The 24,116-nt window shown below is 39.8% G+C and overlaps 1 protein-coding gene across 1 annotated transcript in view; it reads right to left on the bottom strand.

Annotated features, from left to right (window-relative positions):
* Positions 1-24,116, bottom strand: part of nbeab (neurobeachin b) — a 249,282-nt gene that overhangs the window by 86,521 nt on the left and 138,645 nt on the right. The window contains exons 31-35 of the mRNA XM_037677882.1: positions 23,594-23,721; positions 18,446-18,507; positions 12,588-12,652; positions 10,719-10,827; positions 8,273-8,442 (exon numbers count right to left, since the gene is read on the bottom strand). Of these exons, the coding sequence (XP_037533810.1) occupies positions 8,273-8,442; positions 10,719-10,827; positions 12,588-12,652; positions 18,446-18,507; positions 23,594-23,721 (534 nt within the window). The remainder of the gene's footprint in view (positions 1-8,272; positions 8,443-10,718; positions 10,828-12,587; positions 12,653-18,445; positions 18,508-23,593; positions 23,722-24,116) is intronic.

Below are 24,116 nucleotides of genomic sequence, written 5' to 3'. Positions count from 1 at the left end.
GCCCCCCCCCCCCCCATCAACAGTCCCACCCCCCCACGGCACAGGCCCCAAAGCCCACCAACGCACTGAAGGCCCCAAGGCCAGGGCCGGGCGCCGGCGCACCCGCCGGCCCAAGACCCCGGCAACATACCTGCCAAGGCCCGAGATCCCCGGACCAAGCCGGGAACCCCGCCCAGGAGCGATACCACCCCAGAACCCGCGCCCGCGTCCACCCCAGACCCACCCAGGGACAGCCAGGTCACCAGGCCAGTAACCCATGTCCGCCGGTACAGACCGCCCAGAAGCCCGCATGCAGCCAGCACAGGCCATCACCCAGAACCACCAGAGCCACCTTTTTTTTTTCTTCTTTCGGCTGATCACTTCTTCAGGGGTCGCTACAGCGAACTAAGTCGCACAAAGACTTGGCAATTATTTTTACACCGGATACCCTTCCTGACACAACCACAGACCACCGAGCTACCACAGCTCTCTGTGCGGAGTAGAGCGCTGCTATCTAGGGCACCCGGGTGAGCAGTGGTGGGGTTAAGGGCTCAAGGGCCCAGAGTGAGGCAAATAAAGGTGGAGGCAGGTGTGGATGCTTTACCTTTCCGACCCACATTTTGATGTTGTTGGTACCAGGAGTTGAACCGGCTATTTTTCAATCACAGGCCCACCTTCTCTAACCTCTGAGCCACCACTCCTAATCAGAGAGATTAATAATGAACATTAATAATCTACATGAGAAAACTGAATTTTGTCAATTGTAAAGGGCTATGCTTCTCCTTGAAATGCCACCTTATTATGATACAGAGGTTTGTGTGCCAAAATGATCCCAGGAGCTATGTTGGCAAGGGCAATTGTAATTGCTCTAGGGTCTCCCAAGGAATATTGGTCTTAGATGACACACCAGACAGAGTGAGTCCAAAGATTCATATGGACAGAATAAAGCAAGGAGCTCAGTGTCCCTTGCCCAGACAGGGGTTATTGGGGCCCCACCCTGGAACCAAGTTTGGAGAAGGAACTCATCAACAAGCACCAGGAGACCGTGTCTCTACCCATGGGGCCCAATCAGGCTCAGCCTGACATCAGCAACATGGGTTTGCCTTTCTATGGGCCCACTACCTGCAGGAGGGGACATTCAAATCAGGTGCACAGGCATAGACAGTGGCCATAGTTGGGGGTCTTGGCACTCTGACCCTGGCTTACAAAAGCTTTCTCTTGAGACATGGAATGGAACCTATCTGATGGGGAAGGAGCCTGAGCTTGTGGTGAGATTGAGAGGTATGGACTAGATATAGTTGGGCTTACCTCAATGCACAGCATGGACTCTGCAACCAATCTCCTTGAGAGCTGCTGAAGCTCATGCCACTCTGAAGTTCCCCATGTCTGAGAGGCACCGAGCTGGTGTGGGTCTACTCTTATCCCCCATATTTTTTTCATTCATTCAACCTTTATTTAGACAGGTAAATCCCATTGAGCCTCGAGGACTCACTTACAAAAGAGACCTGATTTCAACAAAGAATGATGACAACAATGGACAACAGCGACAACAATAATCAGTTATATTGGTGCCTGTGTGTGTGCTGCAGTTTTCCCCAGTAGACGAGAGAGTATCTTCTCTGCGCTTCTGGGTTGGGGGACGGGCTAAGATGGTTGTTTGTGTTTACGTGCCAAACAGCAGTTCAGAGTGTCTGGCTTTTTGGAATCTTTAGCGGGGGTGCTGGAAGCTGCTCTAGCTGGGGACTCCTTTGTTCTACTGGGGGATTTTCAATGTCCATGTGGGTAATGACAGTGTGAACTGGAAAGACGTGATTGGGAGGAATAGCCTTTCTGTTCTGAACCTTTCTTTTGTTGGACATCTGTGTTAGTCATGGATTGTCTATCACAAACATCACGTTTGAACATAAGGGTGTCCATAAGTGCACTTGGCATCAGGGTGTCCTAGGTTGTAGATCAATTATTGACTTTGTAGTCATGTCATTTGATTTGAGGCCATTTGTTTTGGACACTCTGTTGAAGAGAGGTGCTGCGCTGTCAATTGAGCACCACCTGGTAGTGAGTTGGATCAATTCAATTCAGTTTGTTTAAATAGCACCAAGTCGCAACAGAAGTCACCTCAGGGCACTGAACAAAAACATTCATATATAAAAAAATAAGAAGTTAACACTATTTATCTGAGGAGCAAACTGCTTTGAATTTAATGCCATCACAGAACTCTCATCTTGAGCAAGCACGAAGGCAACATTGAAAAGGAAAAAGTCCCTCATGAGGAAAAAACCTTTAGCAGAAATAGTCTCAGGACAAGCGACCATCTGCTTCATCCAGCTGGGTTTGATAGGAACAGATACACAATGGCAGGTCGAAAATTGTGTTAAAATAGAAATAGTATCAAAAGAAAACTATTTAATTTTAACAATTCATTTAAGGAAATGTGGTGAATGTGTCCTCAGTAGTCTAAGCCTATGGCAGCATAACAAGCCAACCCTATTTATAGGATTTATTAAAAAGGAAAGTATTAAGCCCAGTCTTAAAACTGGACAATGTGTCAGCCCTATGGACAGAAACTGGAAGTTGGTTCCACAAGAGAAGAGCCTGATAACTGAAAGACTTTCCTCCCATTCTGCTTTTGGAAACTCTACGAACCGCGGGTAGGCCTGCAGTCTGAGAGCGAAGTGCTCTGTTAGGAAAATATGGAATGATAAGATCTTGAATATAAGATGAAGCTCGATTGTTGAGAGCTTTGTAGGGTAGAAGTTAGATTTTGAATTTGAATGAGAATCAGCACCTTCAGATCTGAGATCATGGTACTCAATTGGAAAAGGGTGTATTGCTCTTTTGGATAGAAGGCGAGTTCCTACCTCAAGTGGAGGAGTTCAAGTATTTTGGGGTTTTGTTCATGAGGTAGTGACCGAAAGAACAAGATTGCAGATACAAATGGTTGAAATGAGTTTCCTCCACAGGATAGCTGAATTATCACTTATAAATAGGGTGAGAAGTTCAGTTGTCTGGGAGAAACTTGAAGTAGAAGCACTTCTTCTCCACATTCAGGGGTAGCCAGTTGAGGTTGTTTGGGCATCTGGTAAGGATGTTCTCAGGGGACCTTCTTAAGGAGAAGCTTTGGACATATCAGACTGGGAGAAGACCCGGGACTTGCTGGAGAGACCATGTCTCTTGGTTGACCTGCAATGCCTTGGAATCCTAGAAGAGCTGGAAGAAGTGGCTGTAGAAAAAGATGTCTGGGCCTCCCTGTTCAAGCTGCTGCCCCAGCAACCCGACTTCAGAACAAGCGGAAGATAAAGGATGGATAGATGGGTGGATGGATAAATGGCTAATATTGCATTACCTGTATTGTTTTTGCTGCTCTGGCATTAATACATAAAATACCTCAATTTGTCTTTGTTTTATTTTATTGTTTGGAGAATAGCACTGTTTGCATAAAATAGCCAACTCAGGCAAATGCAGATTTTTTTTTCATATTAATAAATACACATATTGACAGATCCTAGAAAATGCAGTATGCTGAAATTAAAATTACATGTCTACAGAGAAAAAAAAAAGGCTCTTGCTACAGGAAAAATCAAAATTTTGGAGAACAATGGTTGTAGTGATCTACAGCTGGAACCAACAGCTAACAGCATTTTTTCTTTTTTCTTTTTAAAGTCACTTAACCAAAATGGCCCAAAAAACATGAGCAGGGTGGGACTACATATGGATGAGTTTTCTCAGATCAGAATTTTCTTTTTTGTTCTGGAGAGATTTGTGTCTGGTGGTCAGGAGGAAGGACAAGAACATACTGATTCAATAAGACACCACATACTCTAATTATTGGTGGCATGAATTGAGATAATTATAATAAATACTAGTAATCAGCAACAATTCTATTGAAAGCAGCAGCAACTGGTTTCTGTCACAGGGTCTCTCTGGGAACAAATACATTTTTGGTGACAAGTTCTGGACAAGAGACCTTTTCTTTCATTTTCTGACGTTTTCTCCATCAAACCCTGGGAGTTTACATGTCTGATAAAGAGACGAGTTCTGACTTTTCAAAGAAATTCCCTAAAAATTATTAAAAAAAATGTAAACGGTACAAGTCATAACTCATTTTTAAACATGTACTTACATAAAAATATACATATTTATTACATTTTTATAACTTCTTTAACTTGGGAAAACTGTAAGGCTCTCGTTTTGCTATCAACATTTCTCTGAACCAGTTCTTTCGCCCACTTATAATCAAAAGCAGACAGAGGAAATACTTTTTTGTATGCATCCTTGCATTCCTTTAAGGGTTTTAACACAGCATTCTTGTACAAACTGCTGTGATGAAAAAGCGCAAATCAAAAATGCACGAGAGCCGAAGTGCCTACTGGTGACCATATGGTGATGAGCCTATATTTTCAAAGTAGCCTAAAAAGTGTGTGTGGGTGTGGGATTAATAATGTTCTCAATAAAAATACATAAGGTTTGATCATGTATCTGTGGGATTCCAAATGTTAATGTGCTGACTGGTCAGCATCATGAGTGCATTATTGCATACTGCAAGACTTTCATCTGAATCCTCCCCTCCCCGGATCAAGAAAATGATACTATTACCAAATGTTTCTGGTTTTAGATATGATTTTTCATTTAAAGATTAAGAGATGAAGAAGAGACGGAGTGTAGAATGAGCGTTGGACTAAGACAGAAGAGAAAGAACACAGCAGCAACAAGATTAACTCCAGGTCATCTGGGGTAATGAAGACAGACAATAGGTGATCAGATGAGGGATGAAGAACCACACTATAATGCTGGTGAACTCCTCTAAAGCCACCCGCTCTGCAGAGCCAATCTTTTACGGGAAATGTGGCACATTCAAGCAGTGCCCAGCTCAATTCCAACAACTGATGAAATTGATTATTATGTGAATGGGGATTCTTCCAGAGATAATTAGCACTGTGTACAAGGTTAAGTGTTCCCCAAGGGGATAGGGGGTGGCGTACGTCAAGAACAAGCGCGAGCAGAAAATATATATCAGGGCAAAGGAATTTTTTTATTTTTTTTTAAAAGAGTCTACTAATAACCTAGTTTAAAAAAAAATCACTGTCATTTGCTGCATATTCTTGAACCCTGTTTTAACAGTGGAATAAAGATGAAAAAAAAATCATACAGATGCAGAAATAAAACAGATACAATGAATGCATAAAACTGAGGTACATTTTATATTAATATCTAAATTACGTAATTTTAGTGTGTTGTACAGATTACCTTAAATTTACCAAAAGGAACTTGGTGTTAGTGCAGGTTGGAGAAAAAGCGTATTATTTTATGTCTTGTCAAAACAAAGGTTATTTTATAGCTTTTGTTTTTATTACCAAGCTAAAGTTTGTTTATCGTGTCAGATGCTATCAGGGACCTTGACCTTTGTTTTTAGCCCCAAAAGGAACATCAGACCTAAAACCCTCTGAGGCTTTAAAGCCTCTAAAAAGGTACCCAACCCCCCTTCTAATGGTGTACTTCTATTAGAATTGATAACCCTTTCAAGCAAGACCAAATACTCTGGGCACACAGTGAGAAAAGAGGTTCATTCCATCACAAAGTTATTATCCACGGGCAGATTGTTACCATTCATCACGTGCAAGAGATGAAACTCACTGTTAGTCAAGGGAAACGGCTGTTTCACTGCCTTACCGCAGATCAATATATGCCGCCATTTTCTCTTTCTCCTTTGCTACAAAAAAGTAATTAAACAGATGAAATGTTGACAATCAATAGACTGGTCAGTAATGTCTGCTGTTCAGGCCAGCAGAGGCGCCTTTCTCTGCTGTCAGGGATGATACTGAACTCATACTGGGACAAGTATGAGTTAGTACTTTTGCCCTATGAATTTTTTTCTTTTGCATCTATCTTAGATATGTGCGTTGACATAGTATTTAGGAATAATGGAACACAAAACAAAGGGACTGACACAAATGAAATTCACTGAATATTGTGAACATTTAATTTTCTTTTTGTAAAACATGTGGGATGCAGTAACATTAGAAAAGGACTTTTTATTTTTTAAATCAACTCTTTTATGAGAACCTAAAAACCTGTCAGTGTATGTTTTACTTGACTATTCTCAATGAATCTCTTTCAAATTATTTTCTTTAATGTCCATCTAATGTAGTCACTGTTCAGGTCTTTCATAGAGGTAAAGAAGTGATAGCAATGTCACTTTAAGGTCCTTTTGGTGAGAAAGTGGTGGACGTTATCATTCAACGCATTCATCAGTCTTTCCTTGACACCTACTTTCACTTTAGACGAGTCAGAACTTTATAATCCACTGGCAGGGTTCAGAGGTCAACAGCAGAGGGTACCAGAGGGCAGAGAAAATCACTCTCCTGCAGGAAAAAATTCTGACATCCAATTTTCAACTTGATTTATCAGTGTAAAGCTAAAATTGATAGTGTGTCATTACTGAGCAGGGAGCTGTCTTGGAGAGATGTATCAAAGTCTCCTCATTTTGATTTAGCACAGTGGATCAATACAACCCTATACTGTTTCAATTTGAGGAGTATTGATTTTTCTATGCTGACTCTATACAAGGGGACATTCATCATCAGGCAAGCATATAGTATGATCAAACAGGCCACCGTAGGGTCGGATCTGCTTATTCTTCATCCAGATCACGTGACTGCAGAGCAGCCGTTTTCAAGCCTTGGACAGATTATTACCTTGTAGCTGTTGTCATATGTACTGTAACACTACTTCCTAATGTTGTTTACCACAATAAGAACAACGGCTCAAAATAAAGTAGCTCTCAGAGACGCAACCTGCAAATGCTGAGTCTATGAAAAACAGATTAATCTATTTTTTTTGCCATTTATTGCGAGCAGCTGTAAAAAAAACTAGTAAAAATAAACAAATACCAACCAATCACTCCAATTTCTGTCAGTTCCCTTCCTAAGAATAATGCGATTTGTAATATATTTTTGTAATGATAAATATATTTTTTTGTGTTTCCATTAAATTTGGAATTTAAAGTTATAACAATGTCTGTGCATACGAGTGAAAAACAAACAAGGAGCAGGCTTTGTTTCTCTCGCTTTCTGTGTGCACCCCCCACCCGCACACACACACACATATGCACAAACACACAGAGCAACATTACAAAGCCTGGGGGCTTTATATTTTACAAGGGCAGCATAAATGGGAAAGTTAATGTAGCAGTGAATAAGAATAAGCTGCTGAACTGCAACACTGCCTTGAGCTTGGGAGCATATTGCATCATTTTTCTTCACCAGCAGGTTACCATTAAATTTGAATTTGTTGGAAGTTTTGTTGTATCATTTACAATGCGCCCACGCTCAATAACCTTTTGTTTCAATGCAAATGCTATGCCTCTCAGAGGGGTTCCATAAATATTTGAACAAGAGCCCTGAATTCTATCCATTACATTTTTTATGGGTTAAGATTCAGCTGGTTTTAACAAAATTTGTACTCACAATCGGCATTCCTCTCACCCACAGCCAAACTAATAGAAATTAGTTTTTAGCTTCAATCAGTTTTTGTAGTAATTCTGTTTTTAGGGTCATGCTGAAATAATTTACAATGCATTGTTGTCTCATAAAACATCCAAATGTTTTTTTTTAACATAAATTAAAAAAAATGAAAGAAAACACAATTTGGATGTGAATAAAATGAGCACATCCAATTTTTACAGTTCTAAAACACCTTTGGAAAAACAAGCTCAACAGTGCCGGTAATAATACATTTTCTTTAAACAGAAATGTAGCTACCAGAGTTTCTACAATGTTTTGGTGATAATTGCAGATATTATTCATGATAGAAAACGTCACAGCTTTTAGGAGTTTATTCTTAAAATAAAATAGTCAAACTGAACTTTGTGTGACCATGTTGAAACAAACAAGGGTGGGTAAGCAGAAAGCAACTCGTCTTAACAAGGCTCATGGGGAATGCTGTGACTACCACCAGGTACTGCGCTGTGTTCCTGAGAGGGTCAAAGAAGGCTTGGACAATGCTGTGGAAACACCCAACCTCCTTCTTCCACCCGAATATGTTGGCCAATCAACTGTCCCCGAGGGATTAAACCACTCCAAACTGTAATTGTGTTTGCTGACCCAATCACTGACCCTATTGGATGCTGGGAAAATCACATTAACTGGTGGTCCTATCCATTGACTGAAGAATACCATGAACAGGTAACTTTGGTCCTGAAGACTGGACCTGACACTCCACAATTCTGGTTCATGGTAAAGACGTGACATGCCCCACGCTGGTCCGAAATGGAACTAGTTGATTTGTAAGGTCTTACCTCTGGTGGCCCAGTGTACCCCAGGCACCATGCTTGTTGGTGAGGATGTTGACAATTTTCTGCTTTAACTGGTTGGCCGTTACATGATCTCTGTGTTTAGCAGCACTGATCAGGTGGTCACAGATCTTCTCTTCCTCTTTTCTTTCAGCTGCATATTGTGCACAGCTGGACTATATTGTAAATAAAAGACAAGGGATAACAGAAAAAAAACGGTGTGAATGTCATACATATACACATTTTATGGGAGTGATGCACTACATCGCACTAATAGCATTTGAGAATTTTTCTTTTTGAATAAAGTCAAAATAATATATTTCCCTTAATAGAGTATTTGTCACACTGAGGAATGTTATGGCTTCATTCACCACACTTGAGTGCATAAAGATATTAGTAGACAGTTGAGAAATGCATTTCTGCTCCCTTGGAGGAATGCAGTAAATCATGGCAAGCGGATGAAGGCAATTCAGTTCTAAACTGCAGACAGATGATGTTCCCTGCTAGGTAGCTGTGGATGGAACTATTAGAGGAGAGAAAATAAAATACTCCAATAATTCTACAAAGAATGTGGTTTACAAAGCAAGGCTGCAGAACCATCAAAAAATTGTGGATTTTTGTCTCAATAGGGATGTTGAAAAAATTGTTTATTCTAACAATACGAAAACATTGTTGCAAATAATGCATACAATCAATTACATATATTAGAAAATATATATTTTTTTGTAGAATAGTTAGAACCTTTCTGGATGCAAGTACACCTAAAGCGTGTCAGGTGGAAGCTGAACATAAACTGAGCACATGAGACCATCTTTGCTGCTGAAACAAGATTGTCTTACTAGGCCACCCTGAGGGAAGTCGGGCTAATATTCACAATCTAATTTACTAACAGAAGCTGGAAGTTAATTGAATTTCCTGTTTTAAATTTGAATTCTGTCAGATATCGTACTTCACTCTATTCCTCATAAAGCAGATAACTCAATCCCTTCCTGTCACCTCACATTACCACGTGACGCTGTGACAAATATCAAACATTATTTATCACTTTAAAGCGTATGACGCTTCCCCTTGACACCAAGTTAATTGTAAAAATGTCTTATCTGCGTCCTGAATCTTCAATCTTGGAGAGTGGGTAATAAAGTAACGTCAGACCTGGATGAAAAGTGTAAGCTGTCTGGAGTTGGCAGACAGAACGGATAGGGCCAGGTACACCACCCCCCTCCACCCCCACAGTCTCTTGACACTGCATATCTAGCCGTCTCTTCCAGTTTATCTAACAGGTCAAGGATGCTCAAGAACTGTATATCAAGCAGCTGTATGAGGATGGCTGCTCTCCCAAGATAAGAAACGCATCATCCCTCACACTGTTAACAGAGGTGAGTAAAGTGTGTTCAAACACACATTCTGACATTTTACAGTAAAACAAGTAACACTTTAATAAACTTTTTTCTCATAAATTTCACAAATGCCCTGTTGATTGTAGTACATGTATTTGAATTCGCACCATCTTCTATTTTATGACTTCATTTACATTTTTATTCTATAAAATTAAACTACAGTATTGTTATATGAAATATATGAAGAAAAGTTAATGTTTGAATGCAGTATGGTTAATACAGAGTCATTAGTTACCCCTAGAGTTCCTTGGTAAAAGCTTATTTCAAAGTCCCAAATTAATATTGCATGGACATCCCTTGCTACCATTAATTATGCTCTTTTATACATGAACTGTAAGAGGGGTGGGGGATAATCCTCATAAGGACACAGAACCATTACTGAGCCCATACACTTGAATAGCTGTTTTACACTAATAGGATTTGTTTGGGCCTAATTAGAAGATTGACAAATTCTATTTTCACAGCAGATGGAATTTTTTTAAATAGAAAAAGAAACAGTGATGTACCAATATATATGGCCAATAAGCTTGTAAGCATCATTGTTGTTTGCCAACAAAGTCCATGCTCAGTAATCCAGGTATACAATCCAACAATTTTCAGTCTGGTTATCTGGAAAGTTTCTTTTTTTGTGCTGAAATGTTTCACCTTCCATCCAGAAGGCCTCATCTGTCAAGGAAACACAAACACAAAACTGATTCTTCCCCCAACAGCTTGCTCCAAAGTGGAACAAACCAGTTATGTTGGTGCTAAGATGGTGTCTTTGGCACACCCCCTCCTCCCGTGCTGGCCCTCTCCCTCGTCGACAGTCATGTCAAACTGGTTCAAAACAAACAAAGCCCATGCTCAATAAGGTTGTGTGTTTCTTTGACTGATGAAGCCTTCTGGATGGAAGGCGAAACGTTTCAGCACAAAACAAAGAAAAAGTCCAGATGACCTGACCAAAAATTGTTGGGTCATTGTTGTTTGCTTTTTTTAAATTTTCTGGTGTGATGTAATGTGACAACTTGTTTTGACAATATTTTACTTTTTTTAAATCAAATAAAATGTCTCGATACCTCAAACTCTGCATGTTTGTGGACGTCCTCTGCTCTCTGTCTGTTGAGGATAAATTCAGCCTCGTTGGCAACGCGAACTATGTGGTCCTTCATGGCATGGCACAGCAACCTTGAACAATGCAGAATGTGTTAAATGCAGCCAACACCTAGTTTCCACAATCATACAAATGACAGGAACATATAGAAATGTCTTGGCTAAAATCTGTTGAAATAAAATCCAGATGGAGCAAACATCACGAGACTGTGCAACCAGAGCAGACAAATAAACAGCATCATTAGTTTGTGTTATGTTGTAAAGCTGCAGGTTGGTGACAGATCCTTCTGTGGCTTGAAGGAAGGAACAGTGTGTCATTAGAGTGCTAAAGCTTAACTGAAACTTTCATACTACCTTAAACATCCACACAGTGAATTTGAGAAGACTGACAGAGTAGTAGCCCTCATTCCAATTTAAATTCTACCTTTTTTTAAATTGACTGAAAACACTCAGGATATTGCATAAATTACATGCCTCTTTACAGACCATTATGGCATGTAATTTCCCTCTGTCTTAATTAAAACAGCCCTCGCTCCTCTCCAGTGCATGAAACATCTTGCTGTTTTGTCTCCAGTTGCAAAGAAAATCAGTAATCTGGAGGCTGCGGCAGTTCCTTCTTTAACTGTTGACAAGCACTCATTAACAGTCAGAAGTTCACAGTTCAAAAGGAGAGAGGCTGACAGCTTTGTTTTGAAACCAAAAATAGAAGAGAAAATAAGTTGACAAGTCATGTTTGGAGACAGAAACAATAGATGTGCCTGCTATCTACCACAGTTCTGCGTTTAGTTTTCAGGCCTAAAAAACAACAACTGCTAAATGATAAACTGAGTACACAAAAAGGATTCCTCTTTTTAAAAAGTGTGGTGAAAAAAAAACCACATTTAACACAAAAATATAAAAAATAATAAACAAAAATGTTTTTATATCAACATCGGCAGTCTTAAAATGTATTTAAAACATATTCATTGTTCAGTTTGCTCCTCTGATTCCTTATGAACCTACAATTGTAAAAAAAAAATACACAATTTGGACAAACATAGATAATAAGCATGTGCATTTATTTGTTACAATAAAAGTATATCAGCCACTGCAAATTTTTTTTTTTTTCCTAATGTTCATAATGTCTCAAGATCTGATTAAATCATAAAGAAATCCCCTGTCTCATCCAATGAAGGCATTTTTAGTTTGTTTTATAGTGGTTTGGCATTGAAACAGCTTAAATAATAAGCAGAGAAACAGCACACATAGTTGCTGCATGTGTTGTTGCACATACAGCAAAAACAATGTCTGTGTCAGCCACGCCTTGTAAAGCAAACAGATTTACAAGGCACTACCCTCCAGATCTGTCTAGTTAAGCAGAGTAGGCGTTAAAAAAAAGACTTTGGTAAGACTGGAACATCATGTCTGTTAGCAGTACCCTGGACAGCGCCGTGTGGCCCCACTGACTGTAGCTCTTTGTTCCAGGGCCAGCAGGAGACCCAGAAACCTAGCTGGACTGGAGCAAGAACCTGGGCATACAGGAGGAAGGGCCAGATGGGTCAGCAGATGGACAGTGAGGCTGAGCTGCCCCTGATCTGCTCTGAAAACCCTGAGTCTGGCCACACCCAAACAGAGAAAGGGAGGGAGTGAAAGAAGCACAGGAAACCAGACAAAGGCAGACAAGAAACTGTCTGCACATGCCTTTATTTCTAAATCATATTGTCAAAATTAGTCCAATGTTTTTGTTAATGGTAGCCAGGGAGACACATAAACGTGACCTACTGATAGGAAATTTAAAAAAAAACCTAATGTCTATTATTATATTTAGGTCTGATTTCACCTAATAAATGTATTACCTTCCTTCATTGATGAGCTCAATGAAAGCGAGGCCAGCATTCTTCTGAATCGAGTTCTGCCATTCCTGAAAGGAAATAATTTCCAATGCATTACTGAAAGCAAACCTAGCAAATGCAACCAACAACAACAACAACAACAACAACAACAACAACAACAACAACAACAACAATAATAATAATAGCATTAGACACTCTTGCAAAGTATATAAAAAGTTTGAATAAAACACAACACACTGTTTTGAGCATTGCATAATTAAATCTCTCATGCATAACAAAAATTAGATTTCACCAAACATAATCTATGCTTCAGTTGTAATTTAGATTACATATTCCAGCTTGTAATTCAAGTAGGTAAAGAAAGCATTTAGTTGATATATCCTTTGAGGAAAAAGTGAAGACTATAAAAAGCTGAAATTCTGCACCACATGTGAGACCGTCCTTTCTTCCTCTGTGAAAAGATCTGTAAACACAGGAGAGATGTAATTGTGGGATGAAACTTTATCCTCTCCCTTAAATACGGCCATTTCCTCCATCCCATACAGTGACAGATTACTGAGCAGGCTCAGTGAGCCCTGAAGTGTGCGCCTGGAACGGATCCGAGCCATGGGCCTGAGTGCCAGCGCTTGCTGTCTCACAACATGCTCTGGAAATGATTATAAAGCAGTTTGAGAGCGCGCCTTTCACTGTGGGAAATCCAGCTCTCCTGTAACCTCTGTGAGGTGCAAATGGAAGGGAAAACAGAGAAGGCCACAGTTCAAAAGAAGTGGGAAAATGAAAGGAAAAGCTTAGAGGCCCCAGAGGCTTCTGGTGTGTAACTCAAGGGTATTCACCTATAAGAAACCATTAGACATGCTAAGTAATCAGTGTTATACATATTTGTATATTGATATTTTTTTTAAATTCAACTGAGAGCACATATGGGGATATAAAAATTGGAGATGCAAAACAGTGACAGATGCTGCTTATTCTCCATGTCTGGACAAGGTAAGCGTCTTGTGTCCAACAGAATAACTGGCACTGACATTATTATGTATGGGCAAATGCTTTTGTGAATAGTTGTCATGACTGACACATACCGGTTCATGCAAGACTACACAGTCTGACCCCACAATGCATTACAAAGAAATGGTGCTGGCAAACTGCTGAGCATCTGGGCTGCAAATGTTCTTCATGACCTCTTCAGCTACAGTATCTGCCTAGAAAGAGGCAGTTGTTGATTTGGACAGGGATCACGTGCAGTTTCACTTTCACCACTCTCACGTGACAAAAATAAATATGGGTATCAATGGCAGACATGTGACTTAGAGAAATGTGGGGAAAGTGGCAGCAGGTCAGTGGAGGTAAGGCATGAGCTAGTCAAATTAGTTATCTTGTCTAAGAAACACTCGTTGACAGCTGAGATAGCACATCAGAGGCTTTCTACTTTTTGTATGTTTTACTGGAGAACTGAATTCCCAGTGGAGACTGCCTTTGATAGCTAAGATAGACCCCCCCCCCCCCCACACACACACACACACAAACCATCCCCTCACACACTTACAAAGTGCCCTACTGTACTACCTGTTTGAAGGCAGTCAGGCCTACAGCCAGATATGAAGTTTATTTAATAGCCTAAATATATTTTTAAAATGTATTATAGCCTAATTTGTGTTTTTGATCTTCTGAAAAACTCCATATTTGTTTTAGGTAAATCTTAAAGAGCAGGTGAATTCTTTTGCCTATGCAAGGAACTATTTAACCCCCAACAATAACGATGTGAACTTAGTGTGGCAAATAGTGCCATTCTTCATTCCAGCTTGAACAAATATATATCACCACCTAAAATCTCAAATCTCTCATCCCAGCAAGTAACTTTCAGGTCTTTAGATGTATAACTCTTATTTTACTTTCATCTTCCTGAAATTCAGCAGGGCACTAAGTATTTGTGGTGTTTCAATCCAACCTGTCAGTAAGCAGGGGCCTTTGCTTTTATCTGCTTGGCTTCACTCTGTTATACTCTCCACATCTGGAGGCCTTCAATCAGTAAATCTCTGCGGCTCCACTCTGGATCCCCCCCATATACGTTTAAGCTGTTACAAGAAACAGAGCCGCTTGACCTTTTCATTCAGCTGCCCAGGCTGAGGACAGACATACAGTGTCTGCAGCCGAGCCCAGCCACACGATGATTGCTGTGATTAGTATGCATAAATAAGAAAAGTCGGATCATTAACACTAATTTATTCATAAAACTGACAGTTCACAAAACAGTGGGGGGACTAAAGGTCAGCTAAATGCCGTCCTGGCTGTCTTAAAACATTAACGCTGAAATATGTAAGGGACTTGTCAAAGTTGGCATGCCATGGTGATGTCAGCCCAGGCTCACCTTCCAGTTAAGAAAATTTACGGTGCTTTTCAAAGTCACCAGAGATGCCTTCAAAGATACCAGTTAGGACCGTACTGCAGTGTAGTTGTGCATCAAAACAAATGTCAAGTCTGGTCTTGACTTGAACAAATATTGCAAAGAAATAAAGCCATAAATGAAATGCATTTACAAAAGCTTTTCCAGTCATGTTGAGCACTAAAACCCTCCTAAAAGACTAAAACAGATGAGTAAGACACATACTTACAGCTCTTTTTGGTCTCTTAAAAGCTTAGCCATGTTTTTCTTTATCATACACACAATCACAAAACAATGAATGTATCGGAGGTAAATTGGGGTTTGTGTCTTGACAAGAGATACTTTAATTTAGACTCTGGATCAAACCTCCAGCCTTTTATCTGAGCCACCCTCCACCCCCAAAAAGAAACTGAGCAACATATATCCATGATTGCATTATATCGTTTTAAATCATATTAGTTAGTAATATAAGTGGACTGATTGTAGATAGAAGAGAATTAGGAGGTAAAGTAATGGCTTGTCTCTATTTGAAAGGCTGTAGACTCAAAGGTATATAGTCCAGTTTCAAGGTTTCGTGGTCTGATCAATATCTTAGCCTGGGTTTCATCCCCAGAGTCCCTAATGGCAGGAACCTCTGGAGCCTCAGTAATGCTATCTGTGTAGTGGAGGGGGCGGTGGGGACTCACGGCTTTAACAGCATGCTGAGGCTCTCATCTGCAATAAATCCTAGCATTGGAAAAAACTATTTTTCATGGACACTCTACAGACTGAGAAGCAGAATAAAAGCTGCCCATCCAAAAAATAAATAAATAAATAAATAAATAACAGCAAAAATAACTCAATGCTTGCACTATTTATGTACATTCATTTATTTAGGAAAACCCTTGAATAATAGGCTCCATAGAACAGACTACGCTCCCTGCTGAAGTGCACTTTGGATCGTGGATACCATGGGGTGCACATAGTGACAATCCACCTCTTCCAGTCTCTGTTCCTAGAGTCTGGATCCACAAAGAGGCACCAAGTAATGGTTTCCTTATGCACCCCTGATGCAAGACTGATGGGCTGACAGAAGGTATGTTAAATATCTCCTGTTCTAACTGCTACATCAGGGCTCTGACCTTCTCTAAAACATGGGCTTAACAAGGGATTCAGAGGGTCAGCTCAGAGGTGATCAGTCACTTGCAGGGACATGAGGTGGGGCTTATTCTCTGGAGGAGGGCTTGGGATTAATGCTGCAGGGTGTAGTGAGAAAGTCACGGATTGCCAGGGAACTCTATGTGTCAATCTCATTGGCTCAGATGGTTTGCTAAAAGAAAGCTATCTAAACTAAAAGGCCAATGTTTCCTTGAAATAACATATTTTGCCCACAGTTGTTGATGACAACTAAGACCATATGTTAAAAAAATTAAGCAGTTGTAGCAATTTTGGTCACTCCCTGAAAATATCATGCGTGATCTCTTATGATATCATTGAATGACTCGGAGCATATAAAGAAATCACTTTTAGCTGCTACCACATCAGATTGTTCTTCAATATCTATTAAACCTTCTGAGCCAGAACCATTTTTGTGTTTGCTAATGACATTTAGCTGTGGTGGCCATTTCACATTTGATTGACTCAATTGCATATGCACACTGAATGGCTAATTTCTAAAGGTTTCAATAAAATCTGTCAAGAGGTTCATGAGATATTTTGCTAACAGAATTGACTCCAAAAAGTTTATGCTAAAGTTTTAAGCAAATATCTTGTACAATTAGTAGCATTCAAAGTAGGTGTTGTGAATGACTCTCAGCTACAACCATATAGTCTTTTTAGCATTATTGCAAAACTGATTGAATTACAGCCAGTCAGATGGCTGTGGCGGCCATCTTAAATTGGGTTGACTAATAGTTAATCACATACAGATCCATTCAGTGGATTTTTTCCTAAAGCTTTACATAATTTCATTCAATAGTTCATGAAATATGTGTTAATAGTTGATTTCAGGTAGTTAATAGCTAATTTTAAACAAGGATCTTGCACAATCTGTGCATGTTTAGGATGTGTAATTTACAAGTAAATTTCTATAAAAATGGTTGAATTATAACCATTTGTTGTGTTTTTTATGTCAGTTGGCTGTGGGAACCATTTTACGACGGAGATTTAGGGACACGCCAAGAAAAAAATTATTAAAAACATAAAATTGCGATAATAAAGTCATAATATTATGAGAATAAAGTTGAATAAAGTCTTAATATTACGAAAATAAAGTCATACAATACTTTTTTTTAAACAATTCTCATTTATTTATTTTTCCTCGAGTCGGATCCACGGCACGGTCTGTCAATCAATCCAGTAGGCATGTCAGCAAATGACCAATCCGAAGCTAAATGGGTCATAATACTATCCGAACTCTGACACAATAAAGCAGGGTTTACTGTATTTTAACTGTGGTAAAATGAAGAATGTTGAGCATCTTGTTAAGTTACAGTATATTTTGGTATTGGTTTTACAAATGAGATAGTTAATCTGTTAGCACATCAGCCTCAGATTATAATCTGTATCAGGACTTTGAACCTGCTTACAGTAAGGTGGTATGCTCCGATGGGCTGCAGCGCCGCTCTCTGAAGGTAAGGAGCACTTAAGATTCAGATTGGTCATTTGCTGACACGCCTACTGGATTGATTGACAGGTCACATTGTGGATCTGACTCATGGAAAAAATTAATAAATACACGATAGCTGTAAAAAAAAAAGTCTCATACAACTTTATTCTCATAATATTCAGACGTTATTCGACTTTATTCTCGTAATTTTATTTTATGCCTTTTTGGGGGTGGGGGGCCGAGATGGTGTAGGGATATGGAAGCAGACTCGTGACCCGAAGGTCCCGGGCTCAATCCCCGGAGGCCCCGGGCTCAATCCCCGGTCATTGCACATCTCGTGGTGTCTCTGTATGATTTTGTCACATTCTGTCCTCCATATCTCTGAGCAGGACACATTATCCCCAGTTGCTCCCTGACCTCTCCCCCACAGCTGCCCACCACTCCACCTGGTGGTTGAAGAGTTAAATGCAGAGAGCCAATTTCGCCATTGTATGGGAGCATACAATGATGACAACACATAACACATTATTATTAAAAAAAAATAAAAAATTCTTAGCGTGGCAATGTATATATTTTTTTATTAGCGTGGCCCTAAAGCTCCGTTGTACCATTTTTATTGAAGTTGGCGCTGAAAGTTTATCAATCGTAGATGTGCATCCAAAAATTTATATTTGCAAGCTTCAATAAAATTTGTTCAGTGGTTCATGAGATATTTTGTTAAGAGACAGTCAAATATATGTGCACATACAGGCAAATGCACCCTGCCTTTGTATTCCTGCAGTGAGGGATTATGTGCCCATAATAATAATAATAATAGGTAAAGATAAAAATAAAAATTAAAAAAATTATAAAGGAACTAAAAAAGTAAAATTGTCAAGAAGAAAACAAACTCACCTGAGAACAAAGCAGCATCACAAGCTCCACCACTGATGTGCTTGACTTCATACACACTAAACCTATTGAGAATAAATGAAAGGAATATATATCAGCCATAGGCGTTAGCCTTATATGTGAAAGACAAAAAAAAGTCTTGTTTTTAGCACAATCAAATTTTTGCATCTTTTATGAGGAAGAAAAATATCACATTTAAAAGAAAAACAGTAGAAAAACAACAAAAAATACATAAAAACAGCACTGGCACTGAATTTGACATTAGGAAAATTTAAAACAAAATTAGTAACACTCAAACTTAGCTTCCAAACTGCCATGAAAAGAACCCAACATCTGTAACAGATGAGCACTTTTCACACAATCATGTCTACAAATCTGTATTCACACATCCCACGGCTCAGAAGAAATTCACAGCTTCTTTCCCCTCCTCAGTTCTGGAGAGTGTGAGCCACTCAAGCAGACAACTCTCTAATGAAACATGGGCAGGTGTGAAAAGCTCATTTGGAGAAACAGCGCTTGGAACTGGTTTTATATTCTGCACCTTCCTGCTGCACCTGGTGAGAATCGCGAGAGGTGCAATAAGCAACGAAAGCAACTTTCTAGGACTAATTATAGGCTAGGCAGAGTAAAAGTCAGTATCACACACCTGCTTTTGTTTTCTAACAGATTTGGAATCAATCAGCAAAGATGACAGCCTACTTCAAAATGTAGATTTTTATTCTTTTTTTTTTTGTCCATAAATGACTAATGGTTAAATAAAGTGATTTCATTTCTATCAGACTGATCTCTTAAAAAAATAGTGCACCATTGCAGACTGATAACCAGGTTTAAACTATTTTTAATTCATTTATGTTTAGAAGCACGAAAGGCTTAAACATTGAAAAGATTAGTAGTGCATTAATATCTGAAATGGTTGAAAACCCTTTGAAATATCAAAAAAATATAAACTCTAGTTGAATAAAAAACTAATACATATACTTATAAACATGCAAATTATAATGATTGAAAATTTTTGTTTTGCATTTAGGAATTTGACTCAAAGTAAGAAAAAAAAAAGAGGTGCACGGTTTTCACAAAAAACAAATTCCTTAATAATTTGTGGAATAACTTGGATAGAGTTGTTTCCGTTTGGAAATTGTGCACAACATAATTGTAGGGCTTCTCCGTTCGTTTTTGTTTATGAATGATGACTGTTGGAAAACACTTATTGTAAACACTGAGAGGATGTGACCCTTCTCTTGTACAGAGCGCCGCTGTTGACCTCTTGTTATAGAAGTGACATGTGAGCCATAAGTCAGTCTGGTTTGACACAGAAGTCAGGTGGCCAACTGACCCTGGCTTTGTGCTGGTAGACAAACTAAATGCATTCTATTTAAACACAGCCTGCCAGTTCTTTCCTGTAAACAGCGCAGGGTTGAGGCATGGGTGAATGTGACATTGTGGGGTGATGTGGCAGCAGGCTGGGCCAGACAGGGGACAGCGAGAAGCAGGCAGCAGGCATCACAACAGCAGCAGTGTTCGCACCCAGCCCTTACCCACCAACTCCAAGTGTGACGCTCAGAGTGCACTTAACATAATTGCTGCAGTGACCACATATCTGAAAAGGGGGTGAAGGGATAGGGTGAGGGAAAGGGGCACGCAGGGCACAGGAGGGCTTGACCCAAGGCAATCAAAAGAGTGATGGATGGCTGGTAATTACTGGTAAATGGAGCGCCTTTGCACTGCAGCACAGTATTTCAACTGTGTTCCTGAGAAGGGCCAGGAAGGAAAGTAGAGAGTCACAGAGAGGAGAGCAAAATTAGCTCAAACACAAACACACGCAACTAGGACAGTCTAAGATTTTATAATGTAAAGTATTCTAAAGACATACAAGTGGAAAATCTTTCTACTCATAATTTCAATTCAACCTGCTTTAATCCATGCTTGGAAGTACATTTCACAGATGTAGACAGGGTTAAACACATCAGGTGAGGACTGCTGAAGAGCCAGCTGTCCATCTACAGCCTTGTTTGTGGGTTACAGTCTGCAGCCTGGGATCAGCTTTGGTTTGTCAGCTTGGTCAGTCTGCTGACAGACCTTGAGTGAAAGGGTAACAGACATATTCACACTTGTCAAGTCCATGTTACCTGTTTTTCTTTGCTTTTCCTTGACATGAAGCAAGTAGCTTTAGTACATGTATGACATCCTCACAACCTCTTACATATGTATGATGTAAGTATGGAGTACAAAAAATGTTTGGCTAGCAAACTTCTCAGTGGAAATCTCCCATTTTTAAGATGCGGATAGCAACACTGTAAAGGAGAACTTAAACAATAATTCCACTTTGATGTAAATGATTGCATCACATATTGTGGAACGATAAATGATGACTTGGGCAGTTCACAGCAGGGTGTGAAGCTGCTGGGATGCGAATCCGGTTCTTTAAATCTGAGGCCATGGTTCTCCACTAGAAAAAGTGGAATTCTCCCACGAGGTTGGTGGTGAGTCTCTGCCTCAAAAACAGGAATTCAAGAATCGGAGTTGTTTTCGTCATAGCAGCATGGAGCAGGAGACTGATCAGCGGTTTGATTCTCGTTCACAGTAATGGGGGTGTTGGTCAGAATTATTGTGGTAAAGGAGGAGATGAACCAAAAGCAAAAGCTCTTGAGTCTGTCTATGTTCCAACCCTCACCTATGGTCAGGAAGTGTGGATCATGACTGAAAGAATGAACTCATACAAGCAGATAAAATGGGCCTACTCCGTAGGGCATATGTGTCAAACTCGAGGCCCGGGGGCCAAATGTGGCCCTCGTTGACATCGTATCTGGGCCCCCAAGATGTTATTTTAAATGTAAAATACTTTAATCACTTTTTTTTTTTTTCAGTAACCTTTGATTATGATGTTAAAAGTGCAACAGAGAACATCAAATGAGACCTATCAAACTCTTGTTGAGGAACCTGCAACCAAGAAAAGATGATGGATATCTAACTTGAGTTAATGTACAGCAGATTCTGAAACTGGACTTTAGTTTCAAACAAGTTTTAATTTTGGCCCCTTTTTGTAAGCGGGTTTGAGCAGCCCTGCCATAGGGTGTCTGGGCTCAGCCTTAGAAATAAGGTGAGGGGTTTCATTATTCAGGGGAGCTCGGAGAAGAGCCACTGCTTCTCCACATCAAAAATGTCTGTTGAGGTGGTCCAGGCAGGTGATTCGAATACCTCCTGGACACCTTTCGGTGGTGGTTTTCCAGGGACCCAAGAGCAGACCCAGAACTTGCAGGGGAGCTTGTGTATCTTCTCTGCAACACATTAGATTCCCCAACGAGAAGCTAAACTGTGCTGCTGTGGCGAGGGATGTCTGGGTTGCCTTTTTATACCGGCTGCCTGCACAACTTGACCATGGAAGAGTGACAGATTATAGATTGATGCAAGAATGGACCTAAATCATGTTGCAGGAGGTCATTCTTTTAACTCGCTTTCACTCACTACATATATGGCATGTCTTCAACTATTAAGGATTTAGTTTACTTTTGAAATTGTATCACACTAAGAAAAATGCCTTAGAAGTTGAGACTAAAAAGACTTCTCGCATACAAAGAACCATTTGCAGATACAGTCTGGCACATGTGTGTGCTGACTGCAGTACTAGCTGTTTTTTGTGAATATAAGCCAAAGCAAATCTGGGGACAAGAAGCGCCAGATATGCAGGCATGGATTCTATGAGGTTAGACACTTTGAGATGCTGCCAGCCTGAGGCCAGAGAAGGGCACAGAGGATCTTCAAACACCCAAAAGACGAATAAAAAAATCAGAGAACACTGCAGCAGAGGGAACATGCTTCTGCAAACACTAAACAATCGACACAGTTAACAAAATATCTATATGTACAGTACTGTGACTGCAGTACTGCTCTGTGGACAAAAACAAAATCTAACTTTCTGAAGTCCGTAAACCTGAAGCCATTTAGACATGTTGCAAGTGTGTGTCTGACACGTTGAATTTCAGTTAGGTCAAAATCACTTTAGTTCCACTAGCAAATGTTTAACTGTGCCAGAGTATTTACTGAAACATTTAACGAGGTTTCTGTAATCTGCTATAGCTGTTTTCTCTTTCTACATGAATGTATGTTTAACTATATTTATTTGATTGATATTAGCAAAAATACAACAACAAAAAAAACTTTAAATGTTCTTTCAGTGTGGAAAAAAGTTGTGTAATAGTTAACATTAGACTTCTCACATCCTCACTTTTAAATAATAAACAATCAATATAAAATTGTCCCCTCTGAGCTTTAGGCTGACATCTAGTGACATTAAAATAAAAATATCAAATATAAACTTCACGCAGACTCTCTCACTGGTACATTTTCATCTTTAAATCACTTCTTGGTCTGCTGCCTTCATACATCTCCTCCTACATGTTTCTGCGCGAGTGCAGCTACAGCGTGCGCTCTCAGGACATTATTACCTGCAGTGTTCCCTCAGTGAGGACTGAACTAGGCAAAAGGGCCTTCTCCTACTCCGCTCCTGTTTCCTGGAATATCTTACAAAAAGATCTGAAGCTCTCGACCTTGACCTCTCTAAGTGGCTTTAAGAATCTGTTGGACTCCTGGCAGGGACCAACGCAGACATGTTCCTGTTTTTGTTTTCTACATTCGCCTTAGAATCTAGCAGTTTTTGTTACTTTTCATTTTTTTGCCTTCCTATTTGTAAAAAAATAATAATAATAATTTGTATGACTTTTTATAACTGTTTATTGTTGTCGCTGTTGTCCATTGTTGTCATCATTCTTTGTTGAATCAGGTCTCTTTTGTAAATGAGTCCTCGAGGCTCAATGGGATTTACCTGTCTAAATAAAGGTTGAACAAACGAAAGAGACGAAAGCCCACAAAAATTTATTTTTATAATGTTACAACTGTGAAAATGTCCTAAAATAATTAATATGTGAAATGAGTATTAAAAATCCTGACAAGCAACAAATGAAAGGAAAACTTAATCAAATGCTGACAGACTCCCAGCTGGTGTGCAAACTTATGCTTCTCTTGTCAACACCAGTTCTGCTGAACCTGCATTCATCGATGGGACAGTCAGCGTAGTTCAAACTGTACAGGCATTGTTTGACAGAGACAGGACAGAACACACCACTGAGAGTAAAATACACCAAATGAAGTCTGTACCTTCTATAAGCAACTCTTGTCCATGGCTGCCCAGCAGGGTTCGTGACAGAAAAGGTGCAAAGTCTACAAAGATCTCTCGCAGCAAGGGTGCTACTTTCTCCAAGGCCCGTTCTAGTTTTGTAGTGATGCTGCTAAAGAAAACACATCATAAGTCACAACAAAACCAATAAATAATATATACAGTAGTCCCTCACTACTTGGTGGTTCGACTTTTGTGGATTTGCTTTTTCGCAGTTTGTCAACGTAAGATTGGACATGATACACATGTGGCTGATTGAAGGATGAGCCGCAAGATCGGCATGGGTTTTTTATTTAAAATAAATTATTTTAAACTATTTAGCACCTGTGTGCAGCCCACATGTGCAGGAAGAAGCTCCCTCTTGCAGCATGTCATGATCTCCGCTCTGCAGTGGAGAAGTGGGCGTGGCTGAGCGTGCTGGCAGGAGGCAGAGAGCTGAATTCATGACATGCTGTGCTCTTTTAGAGCATTTAGAGTTGAGAAACATTGTTTAGAATATTGCAA

Source organism: Nematolebias whitei, chromosome 6 (genome assembly GCF_014905685.2).
Source record: "Nematolebias whitei isolate Nwh7 chromosome 6, NemWhi1, whole genome shotgun sequence".
NCBI lineage: Eukaryota > Metazoa > Chordata > Actinopteri > Cyprinodontiformes > Rivulidae > Nematolebias > Nematolebias whitei.
This window is presented reverse-complemented; position numbering and strand designations above follow the sequence as displayed.